Below are 23,195 nucleotides of genomic sequence, written 5' to 3'. Positions count from 1 at the left end.
AGTAAATACACTATATATACACACTAATAAACAGTGAGAGGCATAAAAAGGTTAGAAAACAGTGTACAATAGCAATAAGCAATAGTGGCCCTAGGGGAAACCCAAACCATATACTAAGAAAATGGAATGCGAACACAGGGCCCCCACCTAGGTAAGTAAGTCGGGTGCCTCTGACGCCACCTGCCTGGCCTGGCCACTCAGATGCTCCCAGAGATCCCTGCCAACCTTGGAATCAAGATGGCATAACCCAGGGATCCTCTGGAGGAGCTCTGGGCACCACACCTGGGGTGGTGATGGACAGGGAAGTGGTCACCACCCTTTCCATTGTTCAGTTTCGCGCCAGAGCAGGGACTGGGGGTCCCTGAACTGGTGTGCACTGGTTTAAGCATGGAGGGCACCAAATGTGCCCTTCAAAGCAAACCAGTGGCTTGCGGAGGCTACCCCTCCCAAGCTAGTCACAACTATTTCCAAAGGGAGAGGGTATTACCTCCCTCTCCCAAAGGAAATCCTTTGTTCTGCCTTCCTGGGCTTGATCAGATCAAGCAGCAGGAGTGCAGAAACATGTCTGAGGGGTGGCAGCAGCTGGGCACCCGGAGAGTAGCCTATGTCCTATAAAATGGCATCCCCGCACTCACAAAGTCCAGTAAAATGGGTCTGGAGTTCGTGGGGGCACCTCTGCTAGTGCAGGGGTGCCCTCACACACAGGTACCTGCACCTTGCCCTCTGGGCTGAGAAGGCCGGCCATAGGGATGACTTACAGTGACCTGCAGTGAACACGGGTGCGTGCACCCGGTTCAAGCAGAGTGTGGCAGGCCTGCAGAACCCTTTGCATGGCCTCGCTATGGGTGGCAGAATAACTGCTGCAGCCCATAGGGATCCCCTGAAAACCCCAATACCCTGGGTACCTAGGTACCATATACTAGAGACTTAGATGGGGGCAGTAGTATACCAATCGTGGGGAGAAAAGGTTAGTAGCAACCAAATTTAGAGGAGAGAGCATAGTCATTGGGGTCCCGAATAGCAGGATCACAGTCAAACACACTGACACAGTCAGAAAATGGGGGTAACCATGCCCAGAAAGAGGGCACTTTCCTACACTTATGAACTTAAATAAGGATTTTTTTCCACTGACAATTACAGAAACTCCCTCACTTTGCAAAGAGAAGTGATGGCCACAACGAATCAACCAATGAGGTCGCACTTGTAGAGTGTGGCTTGTCACCGGCAAGGGTATCCAGGTGCTTGCTGCAGGAATTAGTCGAAGAGCCAGGTCTTCAGCCCTTTACAGAAGTGTAACACTGAGGGTGAGGTGCAGTGGACGTTCCAGGCTTTGGCGACTAGGTAGAGTTAAAAACTGCATCTCATCTGGAACGGGAGCCAGTGGAGGTCCTTCAAGTGTTGGGTGAGGTGGGTTTGCTTGGACTGGTTAAGGACCAATCTGGTGTCTGCACTGGTGATGAGGACCTGCGTCACTGTTTTCCTGGTGTAGACAGTGAGCCATTTAAAAACTTTGCAGTACGTGTGGAGCGTGTGCAAGCAGGCTGAGGAGACTGCGTTAATGTGACTTTTCTTGGACAGTTGACTGTCGTGGATGATGCCGAGGTTGGGGTGTGGTCTTTTGGTGTGGGGAGTGGGCCAGAGTTCTGATGGCCACAAGGAGTAATTCCAGAGGGCAATGTGTCTTCCAAACATCAGAACTTCAGTCTTTATCATGCTGAGCTTCAGGCAGCTGTCCCTCATCCAGGCTGATACGTTTTTCATACAGTTCTGTAAGTCTTTGTCAAGGTGGGGTGTGCTGAGAGCGAGAGGATGAGCTGTGTGTCGTCGGCATAGGAGATGATGTCCATGTTGTGCGATCGGACAATGTCTTCGAATGGTGTCATGTAGATGCTGAAGAGGATTGAGCTGACGGAAGAGCCATGGGGGATGTCACAGATGGTATGCTTGGCTTGTGAGGTGAAAGGGGGAGGAGGCGGTCTCTCTGGGTATGTCCTGTGAGGAACAATGCCATCCATCTGAGCACATCGTCTATGATTCCTATCTGGCGTAGTCGATAGATTAGTGTGTGGTAGGAGACAGTGTCAAAAGCTGCTGAGTGGTCGAGCAGGATCAGGGTGGCCAATTCTCCTCTGTCGAGCAGGGTGTGGATGTTGTCTGTTGCCGCAATCAGAGCTGTCTTGGTGCTCTTGTTGGCTCTGAAGCCAGATTTGGACGAGTCCATTATGTTGTTTCTTTCCAGGAGTTCGGTGAATTGGAGCTTGATGGCATTCTCCAGGGCTTTAGCAGGGAACAGGTGCCCCATATAGAGAGCAAGCTTTCTTCACTGATCAATAGAGCATGCCCAGAGACAGTGGATAAGGTTACCTGGACGTAAAGCATTGGCATTTTGCGTTTTCATGAGTGGAGAACAGGCAGGCTGTTGGGAGTGCCTCGACGTAGGAAGTACTGACAGAGTACCTTTGGAGTGATCTACAAATCAGGTTTGCTAATGGCTCTTTCTGAAGTCTTCAAAGCTGTTTTTCACCCCAGAGAGATTTTCTGCCCGCAAGGACACTTATGGTGTACTGCCCAAAGCCAAACTACTTGTGCTGGCTGCAACAGTTGCTGCTGATGCATGTCTCGCTGTTTCTATATGTAATACAGAGCTGTAAAGTGGGTTGCATGAATAGGAATCACTTTGACAAATGTGATCCAGAAAATCTCTAACACTGATGTCAACGAGACGCTTCCGTGGACACCACTGACACCAAGTTGTGAGTTTAAGCATGTGAGCACTCTAACAAGGTGACTTGCACCCAGCCACCCCTGTGCCGCTGTAGGAGCACTCTTGGTACTGATTTGAACCTTGCCTGGTGTTAGCCTAAAACCCAGAAGACTAGATTTGTAAGAAACTGCATTCTTGTTTTCCTCCCGTGGGTTAACATTGCTGAACAGAAAAATTGCACTAAGTGCTGATTTTTGAAACTGCAAAGTATTTATGCTTGAAATACTACTTATCTGCTTACGAAGTTCTTGGTTGTGAAACACATATAAAAATAATTATTTTTCTAAATTGGTCTCTGATTTATTCTTTGAGTGCGTGTCTCAATTATTGCCTCTTGAGTACAACAGATGTTTAGCACTACCCTCTGATAAGCCTAACTGTTCGCCCACTCTACCACAAATACAGCATTATACCATCTACCTTTGCCTCAGCAATACTAATTGGGGGTCCACTGGACTCTCTGCATAGTGTACTTCACTTTAGTGCACTCTATATTGAGCCAGCTTCCTACAGCAATCCACACCAATGTATAAAAGTAGCAAGTATCTTTATATATGTTTAGGCATCATAGAAAAATCATTCAGATAAGTACGTTTTTAAATAGGAATTCTTTTCACTTTAAAAAGTGGACACAGTGCTATTTCTGAGTTCTGCAGTGTTATCCTATGGGAGGAAAAACATGTTCTGCAAACAGGTGGAGTATAGCAACTTCCAAGACTAATCTCCAGTAGTTAAGGTGAGTAGTGGGCAAAGTCCAAGGCGGCACCAGCAGTGTACCACCAGAGGCACAGGCCGGCCGGGTGCAAAACAGCATTGGGTGCCCAATGTGTTTCAATGGAGATCGTTCACTGCAGAAAAGAGGGTGCAGGCTTTCACCAGGATGCCAGTTGGGCTGAACCAACAGCAGGACTCAGGCCTTACTATACAGGGGCACAGGTAGACACCTTTGGTCCTCTTTACGACAGCTCAGGGGATACGGGTGCAGAGATGTCTTTAGGTGTCAGGCTTTCGTTAACGTAGTGGTCGTGGTAGAGGGAGGCAGATTGCAGAGGCAGCAGGCATTGTAAGGGAGTCCAGGAGGGGTGAAACCACAAAGGACTCAAGACTCTGGAGGGCTGGGGAACCATGTTGGCACCGGTTGTCCACTTCAACTTGGGTCAAAACAGTGGGTACAGTGATGACTTCAGATGTCAGGCTTTGGCGCTTCAGAGTCCCTTCTCGGGAGATTGATGGAGAACAGGTCCGCTGTTCACGGGAGGTCTGATTCTTGTTTGAAGACAGGCAACCCTCCTGGGTTTCAGGAGTCACAGCTGCAGGACGAGTCAACTTTGGTGCACATTTCGACGATGGATGAAGACAGGCCGGTGGGGTTGGTACAAGGTCAGCTGCTTGTTTTCTCCTCTTCTGCTTTCAATGCACTTCAGTGTTCTTGGTCTTCTAAGGGCATCGTTATCTGCTTCTCTGGTACCAGGGGCTCCACTAAAAACTAAATTTAGTGGTGCTAGCGGTGTGTAGAGAAGTAAACAATGGGCTACTGCCCTCGGGGTCTCTATGCCACCTATATGACCACTTCCTGTGGACAGTGGGCATAACCCTGTCTGTCAACTCAAAGATGGCTACTTCTGAAAAATCTTGTCCTCCTTGCAGTAGCCCACCTTAGGGGGTGGTACTAGTCTGAAGGGGGCACACCTACCTGACTAGCTAGTTTAGGTATAAATAACTCACAGAATGGAGCCTTATGGCCTTTTCAGAATTGTACGTAAAACTTCTGTATAGTACCATTGCGAATGAGGGCATATTCTGACAGAACTCGTATGAATGACACCAAATGCATGCATGGAGGTCATCTGACACTTGGAAGGTCTTGAAATCAAATTTAGGGAAAACCAGGACAACTTCTGAGCAGCTATAGAAATTCTGGGTCTCTAAGACTCAGAAAGAGAAGAAAGTAGGAATTTATGCACCACTCCAGTCATCATCTGGCATTCATCACTTTTGTTCTATGTAAGTGACATGGGTATGATTACCGAGCTCCCTCTATCAAAGGGACTCAAGATAAATACTTCTGAGTGTACGTGTTTTAATATATAGAACAGGACTTGCACTTCGAGCTGGCCAGTACTTTTTGTGACTGGCTGATTCAAGTACATGATAGCATACACAAGCTTAAAATCAATGCGATGGAACGTTCCCAGAGAAACTATCAATGGTCCCCCCATTCAAGAATTTAAGTCTGTTACTTTGATGCTGTATCAACTGCAAACAGAGTTGTAACTTTTCTGAATTCAGTCTAATGCCCTTGCATAGTTGTACACATAAAAAACCTTTAGAAAATATATAGTAGCAATAAGAACACATTCTGAGAATTGTAGTAATTAGAGTTATTTTTCAATGCACTTGGAGAGATGGAAAGAGAAAAAACTTTGTGAATATTTTCATAGTCAACTAATACAAACAGACACAGCAAGGGAAGGAACAGTTTGTTTTCTTATTTGAAAAATAATATCTCTGTCTCACAGCACTATGTAAATGACTAACCATTAATATACATAACATCTATCAAATAAACTAACCTGTAAATTATGTATACAGAATAAAGGTATGCTTAGTGAAGAATTTAGTGTGAGGCACTGAAAAATAATTAGAAAGGGTAAAAATATGAAACCTATGTAAAACAAAATAGCCCCATCCACCTGAACACACTTTCGTGAAAAATACAATTATTCTGAACTAAGAAAAACTTACCTGGATTGCGTAACATTAAGGGCTGAGCTTTAGGTTGGGAACCAGCAGCACGCAGTTGCTGTAATGGCACAAGCTGGACAATCTGTCCATTTGGGTGCCTGAATAAGTTTACCCCTCCCGGATTCCTAAAGGGCTGCAAGACCATTTTCTGTCCCTGAGCAAGCTGCACATTTCGGGCTGGACGTACAGATGGAGAGGCAGCAGGAACAGGGATCAGGAGGAGACGGGGTCCAATACGCTTTTCAGTTCCTGGAGACAATACTGGAGTGCTGGAAATTGCAACACTAGCTTGAGAACCAGCAACTGCAAGATAAAGAAATAATCAGGAATATAGCAGTAGAGCAAGAAAAATTAATGAACCCTGACCATGAGAGGAGAACAACGGAATGACCATAATTTTCAAACAAATAACTTAAGTAACGAAACTGTCCCTACTACTACAACTAATACATTTAAGAGTGTAGCTTTTACAATGCTATAACAGTGATGACACTTGTCTTCAGGTAATAAGAGGAGTGGGATAATCCCTGCTTAAACGTTAACTGTACCCATGAGCTGAATGCCCCTGTAATTCTGTCACTATTACTCGGTGTCCAGAACAGGTTACTCACCTCAGTACAAAATAATACTTTTCTTACGTCCGAGTGTATTTTTCTCCTGGCATGTCAAAATCAGTAACTCTTATATAGTTATATGTGATATTTCACCTAAAAGTGGGTACAACCTGACTAAGCTTAGCATCAAAGCTTGACGAAAAATTGTGAGGGCTAGTAAACATTGCAGTTTAAGAGTGTAGGAAGTTGGCTCTGTATATACTATTTCAAAGTAAGAAATAGTGTGCAGAGTCCAAGGGTTCCCCTTAGAGGTAAGATAGGGGCAAAAGTAGATAATTCTAATGCTCTATTTTGTGGTAGTGTGGTCGAGCACTACGCTTATCAGAGGGTAGTGTTAAGCATTTGTTGTACACACACAGGCAATAAATGAGGAACACACACTCAAAGACTTACTCCAGGCCAATAGGTTTTTATATAGAAAAATATATTTTCTTAGTTTATTTTAGGAACCACAGGCTCAGGATTTGCAGTAAACACTTTAAATGCAAAGGTACTTCACTTAGATACTTTAGGAACTTTGAATAAAAGCAATATCACATACAGTCTTTGTAAAAATGGCAATAAGCTATTTTCAAAGTGGACACAGCAAAAAAATCAACAGTTCCTGGGGAGGTAAGTAATGGATAGATTAGGATGTAAGTAAAACACTTACAAGTCTCAGTTATGGGGCATAGGCAGCCCACCATTGTGGGTTCAAGGCAACCCCAAAGTTACCACACCAGCAGCTCAGAGCCGGTCAGGTGCAGAGGTCAAAGAGGTGTCCAAAACACATAGGCGCCTATGGAGAACAGGGGTGTTCCCGTTCCAGTTTGCCAGCAGGTAAGTACCTGCGTCCTCAGGGGCAGACCAGGGGGGGTTGTAGAGCACTGGGGTTGGGACACAAGTAGGCACACAAAACACCCTCAGCGGCACAGGGGCGGCCGGGTGCAGTGTGCAAAGCAGAAGTCGGGTTTCAGGTAGGAAACAATGGAGGGACCCGGGGGTCACACTAGCGGTGCAGGCAGGCACAGGGGGGGCTTCTTGGGACAGCCACCACCTGGGCTAGGCAGAGCTTGAAGTCTCACGCTTTCGGCGGGAAACCTGCAGCCTTTGGAAGTTGCTTCTTTGTTGCAAAGAAGTAGCTGGTTTTGAACAGGGCCGCTGTTCACTGGAGTTTCTTGGTCCTTTAGTCCAGGGCAGCCCTCTGAGGCTTCAGAGGTCGCTGGTCCCTGTCGGATGCATCGCTGGTTGCTTGTTTTCTAAGTAGGAGACAGGCCGGTAGGGCTGGGACCAAAGCAGTTGCCGTCGTCTGTCTCCTCTGCAGGCTTGTAGGTCAGCAGTCCTTCTTGTTTCTTCAGGTTGCAGGAATCTGATTTCCTACGTTCTGGGGTGCCCCTAAATACTAGATTTAGGGGTGTGTTTAGGTCTGGGAGGGCACAAGCCAATGGATACTGTCCTTGAGGGTGGCTACACCCTCTTTTACCTCCTCCCTATGGGGAGGGGGGGCACATCCCTAATCCTATTGGGGGAATACGCCAATCTCAAGATGTCCTGACTGGTGGGTGATTCCTCCTTGTTTTTCTCATTATCTCCTCCAGCCTTGCTGCCAAAAGTGGGGCAGTGGCCGGAGGGGTGGGCATCTCCACTAGCTGGCATGCCCTGGGGCGCTGTAACAAAAGGGGTGAGCCTTTGAGGCTCACCGCCAGGTATTACAGTTCCTGCAGGGGGAGGTGAGAAGCACCCCCACCCAGTACAGGCTTTGTTCCTGGCCACAGAGTGACAAAGGCACTCTCCTCATGTGCCAGCAACATGTCTGGTGTGTGGCAGGCTGGCAGAAACTGGTCAGCCTACACTAGTAGTCAGGATGGTACTCAGGGGGGATCTCAGATGTCCTCTGGGTGTATGTAACAATAAATTGCACACTGACATCAGTGTGCATTTATTGTGCTGAGAAGTTTGATTTCAAACTTCCCAGTTTTCAGTACAGCTATTATGGGAACTGTGGAGTTTGTGTTTGACAAACTCCCAGACCATATACTCTTATGGCTACCCTGCACTTACAATGTCTAAGGTTTTGCTTAGACACTGTTGGGCATAGTGCTCATGCACATATGCCCTCACTTGTGGTACAGTGCACCCTGCCTTAGGGCTGTAAGGCCTGCTAGAGGGGTGACTTACCTATGCAACAGGCAGTGTGAGGTTGGCATGGCATTCTGAGGGGAGTGCAATGTCGACTTAGGGCCAGATGTATGAAGAAATGGCTTTGCGAATCGCAAATAGTGATTTTTAAGAAATCGCTATTTCCGAGTCGCAATAGGCCATGTATCATAATTGCGATTCGGAATTAGCGATTTCTTAAAAATCGCTATTTGTGGTTTGCGAGGCCCATTTACCGAATCGCAATTTGCATTTTCGTAAATTGTGATTCAGTAATTTTAAATCGCAAATTGCGAGAAATTACGAGAAAGCACACCTGAAGGAGCCTGATGACATCACAAGCAGGAAGTGAGTCATCCCAGGCAGTTTCAGGTGCCACACCCAAACCAGCACTCAGAGAGAGTCAGCCCAGCCACACTGAGCAACACTCTGAAGGAGGCAGCACACCAGAACAACCACGGACACCTCTGCCTAAGGAAAGGAGAAGGGAGAAAGAAAGCGTAAGCTTAAATTTAGCGAGCAAGAGCTGGAGGTGCTGACAGAGGAGGTGGTCAGGAGCCATGACCGGCTTTTTAGCAAAAGCTCATTCCAGGTGCCTGAGAGTGAGAAAAGGAGACTCTGGGCAGACATACAAACAAAGATCTGCGCTGTTGGAGTGGCACAGCGCTCAGTAGTATAAACTAAGAAGAGATGGTACGACCTGCGGTCCTGTGCCAAGGAGAGGGTGTCAAGACGACTGCAGGAGGCCAGGAGCACAGGAGGCGGCCCACCCACAGAGTCAGCCTCCACCCCGATAGAGGACCTAGTGGAGTCCACACTCTTCCCTGAAGCAGTCAGTGGGGTCACTGAGATTGACACCTCCGGCACACCAAGTACCAGCAAAGGTAAGTAGAATATTGAATTGTAACCCCATATGTGTATGCACAAAAGCCCCTTAGGAATTAGCAAGTAATGTAAAACATTGTGAAAAGTAGTCCATTCTACATCTTAGAAGCAGCACAACAATGCCTTATGGGAGTTGCAGCCCACAGCCCAGAGCTGAAAGTAGCACATACAATGTAATTAAGTAGAGCGACACCCAGAAGAACACAACACCCACAGCACAGAGACGAGAAGTACCTGTACCTTTATTACCACTGTGTGACCGTAATTGTAACAAACATAACTGACATGCTGCACATTGTCGTTGCAGTTGGGCCAGGCCCAGCAGCCACAGCATGTGCCAGTTTAGGGGAGACTGACACCCATCCTGCTTCAGACTCCAATACGAGTGGGTCTCTGAACATTGCGCCACTCCGACACAGGGCCAGGGCACTGCCAGAACTCAGTCAGGACTCCGATGAGCAGCAGGAAGGCCCACATACACTATCCCCAACTGGCAGATGCACCCAGATGCAGGAGTCCAGTTCGCAGAAGACCACAGCACCCCCGCAGGATCGCTACAAATGCAGGTGCCCAGGCCTATGAGGCAGGTGAGGGAAGCTCCTTCTTTGGTGGCCTGGAATCGGCTATGTTGCAGCAGCAGCGCCTGCAGGGTAAAAAGATCACTGCATTACAAAAACAGATGCAGCAACAGAATGCCAACATGGGGGGCTGCATCGCCAGCTGGAGTGCCTGAATGCAAACATTGAACAGCTGCATGAGGGACAGGTCCAGGCATCGCAGGACACAAGGGAGCTCACTTCTGCTGTGAGGGAACTATGTCAAGAGCTGCGCCATGACAGGGTGAGCCACCGCAGGCAGGAGCGACGCTTCATGAGCATGTTTGGGGGATTTTGTCGCTCTGTGACTAGGCTGGCTAATTCCACCTCCCAAATTTCACATCGTGCAGTGGCTGCACAGGTGGAGGCAGCACACAACAGTAGGGATGTGGCTCACGGACTAGTCCAAATCACAAATGTGATTGACAATATCATGGGAAACAGGTCAGCCACACCTAGCGAGCTTGGACTGGGGGACACGGAGGACACATCCAGCCTCAGCAGCCTAGCTGTGCCCACAATACACACCAGATGGTGCAGTGCTAGGCACAGCACTGCCACAGAGGCAGACAATCGAGGAGCCAGTGAGGCAACTGGGCACTCGAGGGGCGTGCGTGGCCGTAAGAAGTGACTGTAGTGGCCAGAGGGGTAATGAGTACACTATGAAGGAATCGTGCTATACTGTGAACTGCTATTGTTTTTTTTTAACTTACTTTTGTTGGTATTCGTTGGACTAACATTACCTGACTTTAAGGTAATACATTTACTCACTACAGGTACATTTGTCAGTGCATTTGTGTTTACATACTTACATCTGAAATGGTTGTGTGTGATGTCAGCACGCCTTTGCCTTACCTCTGCTGCACTGGTCCTGTCTGCTGGCTGCAGGGGTGGTATGGGATCATCATCTTCATCTGAGTCTGGCTCCGCTATTTCCACAGGTATGCCCCTGGTGGTAGCTATATTGTGCAAGATTGCACAAGTAGCCACTATTCTACATGTCGTCTCTGGGCTGTACTGTAGTGACCCTCCACTTTTGCGGAGGCACCGGAAGCGACTCTTCAGCAGGCCAAAGGTGCGCTCCACCACGTTGTGGGTCGCCCTGTGTGCTGCATTGCATCTCCGTTCAGCAGGTGTAGTAGGATTTAGGTAGGGCGTCAGCATGTAGGTGCGCACTGCGTAGGCACTATCTCCTGGAAGGGACAGAGGGTATATTGTGTAACTGACCCAGCTGACATCAGCACGCCATCAATGCGCCAGTGTACAGAGGGACAATACCTAGTAGATATCCTTCTCCAAACTCCCCAGCTAGCAGTCTTGTGTGAATGCCGCTACTGCGAAAGATGTATGAATCATGGGTGCTCCCTGGGTACCTGGCCACGAGATAAGTTATGATGTAGGAGGCATTGCATATCGGCTGTATGTTCATTGAATGTTGGTATTTACGGTTGCGGTACACATACTCTGTGGCTGATGGTGGACAGATTGCAACATGTGTCCCATCTATGGCACCTAGGACATGGGGGAACTGTGCTATCTGGTAAAAATCTATTTTTGTCTGCTGTATTTCCTGTGTGGTGTGGGGGAATCTGATGTACTGGTGTATCCTGCTCAGCATGGCTTTAATAAATGCATTGAAAAATCTAGAGAGGGTACTCTGTGAGACCCCTGCAGCTGCTTGCTATGACCCCTTGATAGCTTCCTTAGGCAAGTAGGTGTAGGGAGCATAATACCTGCACATGGGTGGGCATACTGTGAGTCCTATGTGTTCTGTGCTGCAGTATGGGTGGTAGCTCAGCTATCAGATCAAGTATCATGGCTAAGTTCAACCTATACCTCTCAAATATTTCATCCTCAGTCTGGTCAAAAAGCGTAATGCGCACTCTGAAAATGCGCTCCTGTCTCCTCCCTCTCCTCAAACCTGCCAAGATCCTCATCCGCCTCGCCATTACGTAGAGTGCAGCCATTGTGGAAAAGAGTCTGAGGCATTCTAGGCCTCTTTATATAGGTTGCACCGGGTTACCACCTGGTTTCACTTAGTGGTATTTTGCATGTGCAAAATGCCATTCTGCGAAAAATCGCAATTTGCGATTTTTTGGTGCATTGAATTGCGACTTGGATTTTGCGAATCGCATTTTGCACCTCGCAATTTCCTACTGGAAATTCCGAATCGCAAAATGCGACTTGCAAAACCAGGTCGCAACGCAAAAAAAAAAAAAAATCGCAATCTTTGCGATTTCTTATTTTTGGTCTGCGAATGCCTTTCAGGCATCGCAGACCACGTTTTTGCATTCGCAAACGGCGGATTTTTGCGATTCGCACCTTTTGCGAATACAAAAAAGTTTCATACATCTGGCCCGACTTAGGGCCTGATTACAACTTTGGAGGAGGTGTTAATCCGTCCCAAAAGTGACGGTAAAGTGACGGATATACCACCAGCCGTATTACGAGTCCATTATATCCTATGGAACTCGTAATACGGCTGGTGGTATATCCGTCACTTTACCGTCACTTTTGGGACGGATTAACACCTCCTCCAAAGTTGTAATCAGGCCCTTAGTCTTTTTCTCCCCACCAGCACACACAAGCTGAGAGGCAGTGTGCATGTGCTGAGTGAGGGGTCCCTAGGGTGGCATAAGACATGCTGCAGCCCTTAGAGACCTTCCCTGGCATCAGGGCCCTTGGTACCAGTTACAAGGGACTTATCTGAGTGCCAGAGCTGTGCCAATTGTGGAGACAAAGGTACAGTTTAGGGAAAGAACACTGGTGCTGGGGCCTGGTTAGCAGGGTCCCAGCACACTTTCAATCAATACTTAGCATCAGCAAAGACAAAAAGTCAGGGGGTAACCATGCCAAGGAGGCATTTCCTTAACACCCCCCAAATGAAAGAGGATGAGACTAACCTTTCCCAAGAAAGTCTTCATTTTCTAAGTGGAAGAACCTGGAAAGGCCATCATCATTGGCATGGGTAGTCACAGGTCTGTGTTCCACTACAAAGTACATGCCCTGTAGGGATATGGACCACCTCAACAGTTTAGGGTTTTCTCCTTTCATTGGCATTAGCCATCTGAGAGGTCTGTGGTCAGTTTGAACTATGAAGTGATTTCCAAAAAGGTATGGTCTTAACTTCTGCAGGGACCAGACCACAGTAAAGGCCTTCCTCTCAATGGCACTCCAAAGTTGCTCCCTGGGGAGTAACCTCCTGCTAATAAAAGCAACAGGCTGGTCAAGGCCATCATCATTTGTCTGGGACAGAACTGCTCCTATCCCATGTTCAGAGAGATCTGTCTGCAGAATTGACTGCTAAGAGTAATCTGGAGCTTTCAAAAATGGTGCTGTACACATTGCTTGCTTCAGGGTGTCAAAGGACTTTTGACAGTCCACGGTCCAGTTCACTTTCTTGGGCATTTTATTGGAGGTAAGTTCTGTGACGGGTGTCACTATTGATCCATATCCCCTCACACTGCCTGTGGCATAGGTAAGTCACCCCTCTAGCAGGCTTTACAGCCCTAAGGCAGGGTGCACTTTACCACAGGTAAGGGCATATGTGCATGAGCACTATGCACCTACAGTATCTAAGCAAAACTTTAGACATTATAAGTGCAGGGTAGCCATGAGAGTATATGGTCTGGGAGTTTGTCAAACACGAACTCCACAGTTCCATAATGGCTACACTGAAATCTGGGAAGTTTGGTATAAAATCCCTCAGCACAATAAATGCACACTGATAGCAGTGTGCAATTTATTGTAACATGCACCCAGAGGACATCTTAGAGATGCCCCCTGAATACCAATCCGACTGGCCACAGGGGAGTGTGCCTTTGTCACTCTGTGGCCAGGAACAAAGCCTGTACTGGGTGGAGGTGCTTCACACCTCCCCCTGCAGGAACTATAACACCTGGCGGTGAGCCTCAAAGGCTCACCCCCTTTGTTACAGCGCCCTAGGGCATCCCAGCTAGTGGAGATGCCCACCCCTCCGGCCACTGCCCCCACTTTTGGCGGCAAGGCTGGAGGAGATAATTAGGAAAACAAGGAGGAGTCACCCACCAGTCAGGACAGCCCCTAAGGTGCCCTGAGCTGAGGTGACCCCTGCCTTTAGAAATCCTCCATCTTAGTTTTGGAGGATTCCCCCAATAGAATTAGGGATGTGCCCCCCTCCCCACAGGGAGGAGGCACAAAGAGGGTGTAGCCACCCTCCAGGACAGTAGCCATTGGCTAGTGCCCTCCCGGACCTAAACACACCTCTAAATTTAGTATTTAGGGCCACCCCAGAACCCAGGAAATCAGATTCCTGAAATCTGAAAAAACAAGGAGGACTGCTGACCTACAAGCCCTGCAGAGTAGACGGAAGACGACAACTGCTTTGGCCCCAGCCCTACCGGCCCATCTCCTGAGTTGAAAACCTGCAACCAGCGACGCATCCGACAGGGACCAGTGACCTCTGAAGCCTCAGAGGACTGCCCTGATCCCCAGGACCAAGAAACTCCTGTGAGCAGCGGCTCTGCTCAACATAAGGCTACATCTTTGCAACAAAGAAGCAACTTGCAAAAAACTCACTCTTCCCACCGGAAGCGTGAGACTTCACACTCTGCACCCGACGCCCCCGGCTCGAGATCCAGGGAACAAACACCACAGGGAGGACTCCCCGGCAACTGCGACCCCGTGAGTAGCCCGAGACGACACCCCTGGACCACCACAGTGATGCCTGCAGAGAGACTCCAGAGGCTCCCCCTGACCGCGACTGCCTGTAACAAGGGACCTGACGCCTGGACCAAGCACTGCACCCGCAGCCCCCAGGACCTGAAGGAACCGAACCTCAGTGCCAGAGTGACCCCCAGGCGACCATCTGCCTAGCCCAGGTGGTGGCTGTCCCGAGAAGCCCCCACGTGCCTGTCTGCACCGCTAGAGTGACCCCCAGGTCTCTCCATTGTTTCCATTCTAAAACCCGATGCCTGCTTTGCACACTGCACCCGGCCACCCCTGTGCCGCTGAGGGTGTGTTTTGTGTGCCTACTTGTGTACCCCCAGTGCTCTACAAACCCCCCCCCCCCCCCAGTCTGCCCCTTGAGGATACGGGTACTTACCTGCTGGCAAACTGGAACCGGAGCACCCCTGTTCTCCATAGGCGCCTAAGTGTTTTGGGCACCTCTTTGACCTCTGCACCTGACCGGCCCTGAGCTGCTGGTGTGGTAACTTTGGGGTTGCCTTGAACCCCCAACGGTGGGCTGCCTATGCCCAGGAACTGAGACTTGTGTGTTCTACTTACCTCACAATCTAACCATTACTTGCCTCCCCCAGGAACTTGGGCTGCCTATGCCCAGGAACTGAGACTTGTAAGTGTTCTACTTACCTCACAATCTAACCATTACTTGCCTCCCCCAGGAACTTGGGCTGCCTATGCCCAGGAACTGAGACTTGTAAGTGTTCTACTTACCTCACAATCTAACCATTACTTACCTCCCCCAGGAACTGTTGATTTTTGCAGTGTCCACTTTTAAAATAGCTTAGTGCTATTTTAACTAAGTCTATATATGATATTGCTGTAATTCAAAGTTCCTAACTTACCTGTGTGGAGTACCTTGCATTTTATGTATTTACTTCAAATCTTGAACTTGTGGTTCTAAAAATAAACTAGGAAAATATATTTTTCTATATAAAAACCTATTGGCCTGGAGTAAGTCTTTGGTGTGTGTTCCTCATTTACTGCCTGTGTGTGTTCAACAAATGCTTAACACTACCCTCTGATAAGCCTACTGCTCGACTACGCTGCCACAAAATAGAGCATTAGAATTATCTACTTTTGCCACAATCTTACCTCTAAGGGGAACCGTTGGACTCTGTGCACACTATTTCTTACTTTGAAATAATATATACAGAGCCAACTTCCTACAACGTCACTTCCGGTTAACCAACCATTTAGTGTTTTTACTGTGTAGTCTACAAAATCAACCCAGGACTGGCTCAAAGTTTTGTGAGCCCCCGCACCTAATTCTGTACTCAGTGGTGAATCCAAAGCCCTCATGTGGTCATAGGATTCAGCATCTGCACTACTGTGTCTGAGGAACCTATCCCTACACTTACCAGTGAACAGTTCCCAAAGGAGAGCTCCCCAGTGAGACTTTTTCAGTCTTCTGGTTCTTCAGGCCCTCTCAAAGGCTGTGAACCACTTGGTGCCGACATCACCCTTCTCATACTTGAGGACAATTACTTTGGGGATTTTAGAAATGTTTAGAAACACATGATTAGAATAGACTGTATAGCAATACCCTACTGGTGGCAGTTGGTAGCATGTGGATAATGCAGATTTCTGAAGAGGCCAACTGGGGCCTGTTGGCATGCTAGGGTGTCCACTGAATAGTTATTGGTAAAGGTGTACGGGGCTTACCCGGCGGCTGCTTTAAGGATATCCATGAATGGAGCATTGCCTAGTAAGGCCTTATAAGTCCCCTTCCTGCAGGTGGAGTGCACCATACGTATGATGTGTAGAACCCATTGTGCCTTGTGGTAACAAGCCTGAAAGCACTTGACAATCCACCTGTCTATGCCGGATCTGTAGATGGACAAATAGTCATGAAGGTTTGCAAAGAAAACAACAGGTCTCAATTATGGAACGATTTGGTCCTGTCAATGTAGGAACCTTTTGACATCTAATATGTGTAGTGCTCCTACAGCCTTTTAAGTTTTCCAGAGGTAGCAAACAGTTCTAGCTGCAGGGTGCCCCAAAGCTGAAGTATGTACAGAGGCCCTAGGGAAGGAGTTTTCACTCTGTGACTTGTTGACAGGTCCTTCTGAGCAGGTCCTGCAAAGTCAGTGTTCACTCACAGGAGATGCTCCGCCATGAGGTGAATGTTGTGGCGGAGTGCCCAGGACCAGACCATCTTTGCTAGGCAGGAGAGAGAAGGGGGATTATGTGCCACTTTGCTTCTACATGTAACATATAGCAGTCATGTTGTCTGCCTGATCAGAACTACCAAGCACCGAATGGCATGCAGGAAGGCTTTGAGGGCTAGCTGAATGGTAAAAACAACAAGTGATGGACGGAATGCTGAACATTGTCAAACACTCACCCCCAGTCATAGATCTGGGTTTAATCCATTGTTCTTTTGCTCACCATGCCACCCCAGTTTGGACCCAGCCATATGCAAATCAGTCTTGACCCTGTTCCTCATGGGAACAGTCCAGACCGAACTGCCAAGCCAGGTCCTCACTGGACCGGAAACAAGCATCCTGGGACCGGTTTCGGGGTTTCCCCCCTTCATCAGCCAGGCTAGCTTGAATCCAGTGGCATGGGAAGCACGGGACCCACGTCTGGGCATACCCTTCCCACTTAGGGCGACAAAGCAAAAACAACAAGTGATGGACGGAATGCTGAACATTGTCAAACACTCACCCCCAGTAATAGATGATCCTGATGCTGAGGGACAATTTCCTGGACTATCTACTGGTTGAGATGTATGCCTCATCTGATGAGAAAGGAGTCTGTTGTGGGTAAACTGTGGGATTATGTCTACAAAGGGCTGTTCTGCACGAGATTGGTGATGTTCCACCACTGCAGAGAGTGAGCGCTTTGGCCTGTACCATCAATAGATCTTCCCAGTGACCCTCCACCTGAGACGATTGTGGTATCAGAGACAGACAAGGGAGTGGGGAAGTGGGGGTTTAAGGTGGGCAAGTCACTGCATGGATGAAGTAGCTCTCTTGCTAGTGCCTCCCTTACCCATCTCCTTGTTGTTTCCTATTAAGGAGCTTTTATTGTGTGGTGTTGACTGCGTTGGAGGCTATGTGGCATTTAATGCACAACAGATACTGTCTGTGAAAATGGCCTTGCACTCAGACAAGATCTCCTCCCTCTCTTCCAAAACTGCTCTAGAAGGTGCTTAGGGAGCTCCTTAATTTCCTGCCAGTGTGTTCAGTCATACTCAGATAGGAGAGCCACTAAATTGGCTATTCACCAATAAGTAGCTGTTCCTACTGCAACCCTTCTCTTCTTTGTTGCAATTCTTGAAACCCAGTGTGCCAAGCGGAAGCGCAACTTGGAAGATAGAGCACAATGCTTTCGCTCCAAACCCAGTGGCAGAAAAAAATTAATCTAAGGTGGAGTCTCCTTGCTGATTACTGTGCAGTATGAGATAAGTAGTCATTCTCAAAATTGAAACAAACTCCTGAAGTAAACAACTTGTAATATTCGGACCCCAAAGCTAGATGGAAGAGGATATGACCTTCTTATAATGCAAATACATTGTTTAGTGAAATAATTTTATAAAGGACAAATCTTTACTACATAAAGCTCTCCCTCTATTAATCAAGACAACAAAAAAAAAACTATCAGATTATCCCCGTGAATTTATAATTATAATAATAAAACTTTTCTACAGTGCACACAACAAGGAGAATTGTCTCTAGTTTCTACTCAACTCACTGGAAATCGCTTTGTAAATGGCAGATAAACACAATGGGCCCGATTTAGATTTCGCCAGACGAGTTACTCTGTCACAATGGTGACGGAGATCCCGTCCACTGAAATATAAATCCCATTATTTCCCATCGGATTTATATTTCGGCAGGCAGGAAATTCATCACTGTTGTGAGTAGCCCATCTGTCGAACTGTAAATCAGGCCCCAAGAGAAGCTTTTCAGGATTCAAGCATATAACATATAAGTGTTCAGAGGCATGAGGTGTATAGCACATAACTAAACATCAACCTGGGAAGTTGGCATGTCCACAGGCTCAACAAGGATAATTATTTGGTTTGAAACATAGCTATACTTAAACAAGGAATTTTAAAAATGTTGTGCACAAAGATATATTCAAGAGACTTAGGGTGTGATCAACATGTTCGTGTTCAATCTGGCCTTTTTTTTTATTACAATTTACTAAAATGGCAGAAATACCAATAATTCAGCTAGAAGAAAAAATAAAACTGTAGTTTTCAATGTTTACCTGGTTTTTGGCTGAGGGAATTTATTCCAGACAGCAAAATAGGCACAGAATTGATAGTAGAACCTGAAGTGGAAGATGATGTGGACACAAAGGATGTGGCTTTTGTTGTGGCCGCCAAAGAAGCAGAAGTAGTTGTGGTCACTGGGAAAGGAATGGCTGATGTGTTTACTATTGTTCTGGCAAAGGAAAGGGGAGTTAAAGGTGTTACTGGAGTGGTGGGAAATTTCACAGTTGCTTTGGTCGTGGTCACAGTAGCAGACGATACTGTTGTAGGGGAAGTTGTATTTATTGTCTGTGATGTTAATGTGACGCCAAATCCAGCAGCAGATTGTAGTTTGGGAGGAGAGACAAGTGTGATTGTGGAGTTCTTAGCAGGGGTAGTTGTAGGAGACACCACTTCATTTGTATTAACTTTGGAAATAAGAGTAGCAGCTGTAAAGACTGGTGCCGAAAGTGTTGATGAAGGAGTAGGCAAAGTTGATATTCTAGTCGTTGGAGTAGTAGTGAAAACTTGGCATGATCGGGAAGTGGCCACAGGAGTAACAACAACATATGACGTTGGACTGACACTGAATTTCTGAGTGCCTGAAACTGGTTGCGCGGTGCCGACAACAGGGATCTTCTGCTGCAGCGATCCTGCTTTATTCACCACAAACTGTGTGAACATACCACCAGGAGAAGGTCGGGCCGCTGGGGAAAAGAACATCTTCAAGTCAACAGTGTATTTTATTCTTCATTAAGAGGTTTGATAAAAACATATACATCAATGGGAATATATATCACAAAATACTGATATTACTGCACAAGCATAATAACATTAATAAACATACCGAATATGTCTGTTTTAAGACGTTGCACTGGAATGATTCTTAGAGAAGAAATACTATTCTCTAACAGTGAACAAATACATATGAGCAGAATTTTTTATTTCAGAAAACATTTTAAAAAAACACAAAGACATTGACAAAATCCACAAAGAAATTGACAAAATCCCCCAAAAATTGACATTGGTATAAAAATTGCACACTGGTCAACAGTGAGGATGTCATCACTGACTTCGTTTTCAGCTTAATATAAGTGTTAAAAATGTTTTGGAGGGACAATTTCTTGCTCTCTATTTCCCAGTCTGCAGAGGCTGGTTTTCTGTATAAAAAAATAAATAAAAAAATAAAAGAAATAGTTGGATTATTATTATTTTTTTTAATATAGGGGTGTTTTCATGTCCTTGTGAAAGATTGTGCTCTCTGGAAAATGAGAATTCTTACAGACTTCCATGCTAAGCCTTTATTGGGGTATTTATTTCAGTTTTTCTTGGAACTTTTCTGGCCCAAAGGGGAATATAGCAGCAAAGTATTACTTGGAAGGAGGGAGATGGTACCTCCTCTACTTTAGTACTTGACACCCCAGTTTGCAACAACTATTTTCACATTTTTTACAGTTGCAATTATCAAGTTGACGTTGGAAGCCCACTTGAAGTTGGATGGTGCCTCAATACTGGTTTACTCTGAACACTGTGTAGGAAGCTGGCCTGGTATATGGTGGGCACCTATGGTATTATCACCTTATACCAGGTCCAGGTATCCCCTATTAATGAAGTGTAGGTAGTGTCGAGGAAGTCAGGGCTCTTTAGATGTAGCAGCCAAGACTTGTATAAGAGACATGTAAAGCTTATGCAATACCACTATAGTCACACAGCACTTACACACAGAAAGAACCACATAGTGTTACAAATATATAGGTACTTTATTGTAGTAACACAAATACTAAAATACTGTATAGGCAATACCCCAACGGGAGGTAAGTAAGCACACTATTATATACACATTAACAATCAGTAAATAGCATATAAAGCAATAGGCATTGGTAAAAGCAATAGCAAATAGTGAGGGCCCTAGGACCAAGAAAGTGGAATCAGCAGGCGGGAACTGGAGAAACTAGGAACCCCCAAGAGGAGAATACCAGAGTGACCTCCACCGACCAGGAGAGCAGAGGTTATGTACCTGGCTTTCCCCAAACCCAACAGAAGGACTTTGGAAAAGGATTGTGCAAGAGTAGACCCAGACAAGACTGGAAGAACCAAAAGGTGGATCCTGACAGAAGAGGACCTGCAAAGGAAAGGGACCAAATCCAGTTTGTGATGAAGTGTCCAGTTGTGGCAGGAGCCACTACCCACCCTTCTGTGGATGCAAGACCAGGTGGACGAAGGTCAGCAGTGCAGCACAGAAGCCGAAGAGGAATCCCAGAAGTGATGCAAGTGATGTCCCTAGTTGGCGGTCGAGATGCAGTTGGTTAGTAGTGCTGGAAACCACTATCAAGCCTGCGCAAATGCAAGAGACGGAGAAGAAGGTTTGCAAGGCTGAAGGAGACCAGCAAGGATCAGGGGACTCGACCCAAGGAGGGAAGTCCAGGGTGACCCTCATCAGCTGGGCGAGTGACAAGAGAAGGAGTCAACCATCACAGGTAACGCACTGGCAGAAGGTACAGGAGTCACAGTGAGGCCCACTCAGCACACCTGAAGAGGAGTCCCACATTGCTGGAGAAGCAGGCAGGAGACTGTGCTTTGCAGGAAGGAGTGCTGGGGGCCGGGGCTATACGGAGCCTGAAGATCCCTTGGAGGAGGAACAAACAAGCCTTGGTAGCTGCAAGATTTGCAGTGCACAGGGGTACTGTCCTGCAAGGAGAGGCAGGGGGCTTACCCTCTCCCAAGTTGGAAAGCTCGTAGAGAGGACCAGAGGGACCACTCAGGACCACCACCTGTGATGCAGGATGCATGCAGCTCCGGAGGAGAGAAGATCCATGCAGCCAGTCGTTGTTGCCTGTGGATGCTAGGCAGTGACTCCTTCACTCCAAGGGAGATTCCTTCTTACCTTTTGTGCAGACTGAAGACTCGTCTCCCTCAGAGGATGCACAGCCGGGGAAATGTTGCAGTTGCTGGAATGAGCCAGAGAAACAATGTTGCACAGTGGAGTCATCGCTGTTGTTGCAGATTGTCGGTTCCTGGAGGGTACAGTTGCAGTCCCAGTGGCCAGAGCATGAAGTAAACTATGCAGAGGAGTCCTGCTGGAATCTTGCACATCATATCTGAGGACCCACCCAAGAAGGGAACCCTAAATAGCCCAGGAAGGGGCATTGGTCACCTATCAGGGTGACCACTTATCAGGAGGGGTCTGTGGCATCACTTGCCTGACCCGGCCACTCAGATGCTACCAGGGGCCTAGGCCCACCTAGAATTCAAGATGGCAGAATCAAGTGGCCACCTGGAGGAGCTCTGGGCACCACCTGGACAGGGGAGTGGTCACCCCCCTTTCCATTGTCCAGTTTAGCGCCAGAGCAGGGACTGGGGGTCCCTGGACTGGTGAAAAACGATTTATGCAAGGACACCAAATGTGCCCTTCAAAGCATATCAGTGGCTTGGGGAGGCTACCCTGTCCAAGCCATGTAACAACTATTTCCAAGGGAGAGTGTTACCTCCCTCTCTCACAGGAAATCCTTTGTTCTGCCTGAGAAGGTCAAGCAGCAAGAGGGCAGAAACCTCTCTGAGGGGTGGCAGCAGCACCCAGAAAACTAGTAGGAGCAATCCAGGGGGTCCTCTAAGGAGCCCCCAGAGTGCATGGATTCATACATCCAACCAATACTGGCCACAGTATTAGGGTATGATTCTGACATGTTTGATACCAAACATGCCAAAGTTCGGAGTTATCATTATGTAGCTGGACACAGGTGAAAATGGCTTCCCTGCACTCATGAAGTTCAGTGTAATGCCCTGCCAAACAGGTACCTCCACCCTGCCCTCTGGGCTAGGAGGGCCTATAATAGGGGGGACTTATAGTGACCTGGTGCAGTGACCTGTAGTGAAAGGGAGCATGAACCTTTTCACAAAGACTGCAATAGCAGGCCAGCATGCATTTTGCATGGGCTCCCATGGGTGGCACACAATACATAATGCAGCCCATGGGGCCCCAATGCCCTGGGTACCCAAGTAACAAATACTAGGGATTTATATGGGGGCGCCAGTATGCCAATTGTGGGGTGTGCAAAGTCCTAAGCCACCAAATTTAGAGGGAGAGAGCACAGTTACTGGGGTCCTGGTTAGCAGGATCCCAGTGAACACAGTCAAAACATGGACAGCAGGCAAAAAGTGGGGGTAACCATGCCAAAAAGAAGGTACTTTCGTGCACATTGGTTAACTCTCAAATGTGAACTCTTGCTGACACCCTCTCAGAGCTATTAGCTTAGACTACATTGACAAGATATTTAAGGTAGATGTCTAAAAAGGGACCTGTCCAAAGCTGGTCAGGGCTCCAATCCGTCAACAGTGAGCGAGCCCACAATTAAAATTTACTGACTGCACAGGTCTGCCTCTACTGGTGGTCTAAATGGCAACTGTGATTCTACCCTCGGGGACTCCAATCTTATGGTTGTAACACAACCAGACTGTTGTCGATGTAGCAGGGGCCTGTAATGAAAAGCCAGTATCCAGACAACTGAGGGAATCACCGTGGTATATCAAAACAA

General features: G+C 47.3%; 1 protein-coding gene across 4 annotated transcripts in view; it reads right to left on the bottom strand.

Annotated features, from left to right (window-relative positions):
- Positions 1-23,195, bottom strand: part of MGA (MAX dimerization protein MGA) — a 782,199-nt gene that overhangs the window by 215,338 nt on the left and 543,666 nt on the right. For all 4 annotated transcript variants that reach the window (XM_069208766.1, XM_069208765.1, XM_069208763.1 and 1 more), the window contains exons 15-16: positions 18,681-19,370; positions 5,510-5,812 (exon numbers count right to left, since the gene is read on the bottom strand). In XM_069208766.1, the coding sequence (XP_069064867.1) occupies positions 5,510-5,812; positions 18,681-19,370 (993 nt within the window). The remainder of the gene's footprint in view (positions 1-5,509; positions 5,813-18,680; positions 19,371-23,195) is intronic.

This window comes from Pleurodeles waltl, chromosome 9 (assembly GCF_031143425.1).
Source record: "Pleurodeles waltl isolate 20211129_DDA chromosome 9, aPleWal1.hap1.20221129, whole genome shotgun sequence".
Taxonomy (NCBI): Eukaryota; Metazoa; Chordata; class Amphibia; order Caudata; family Salamandridae; genus Pleurodeles; species Pleurodeles waltl.
This window is presented reverse-complemented; position numbering and strand designations above follow the sequence as displayed.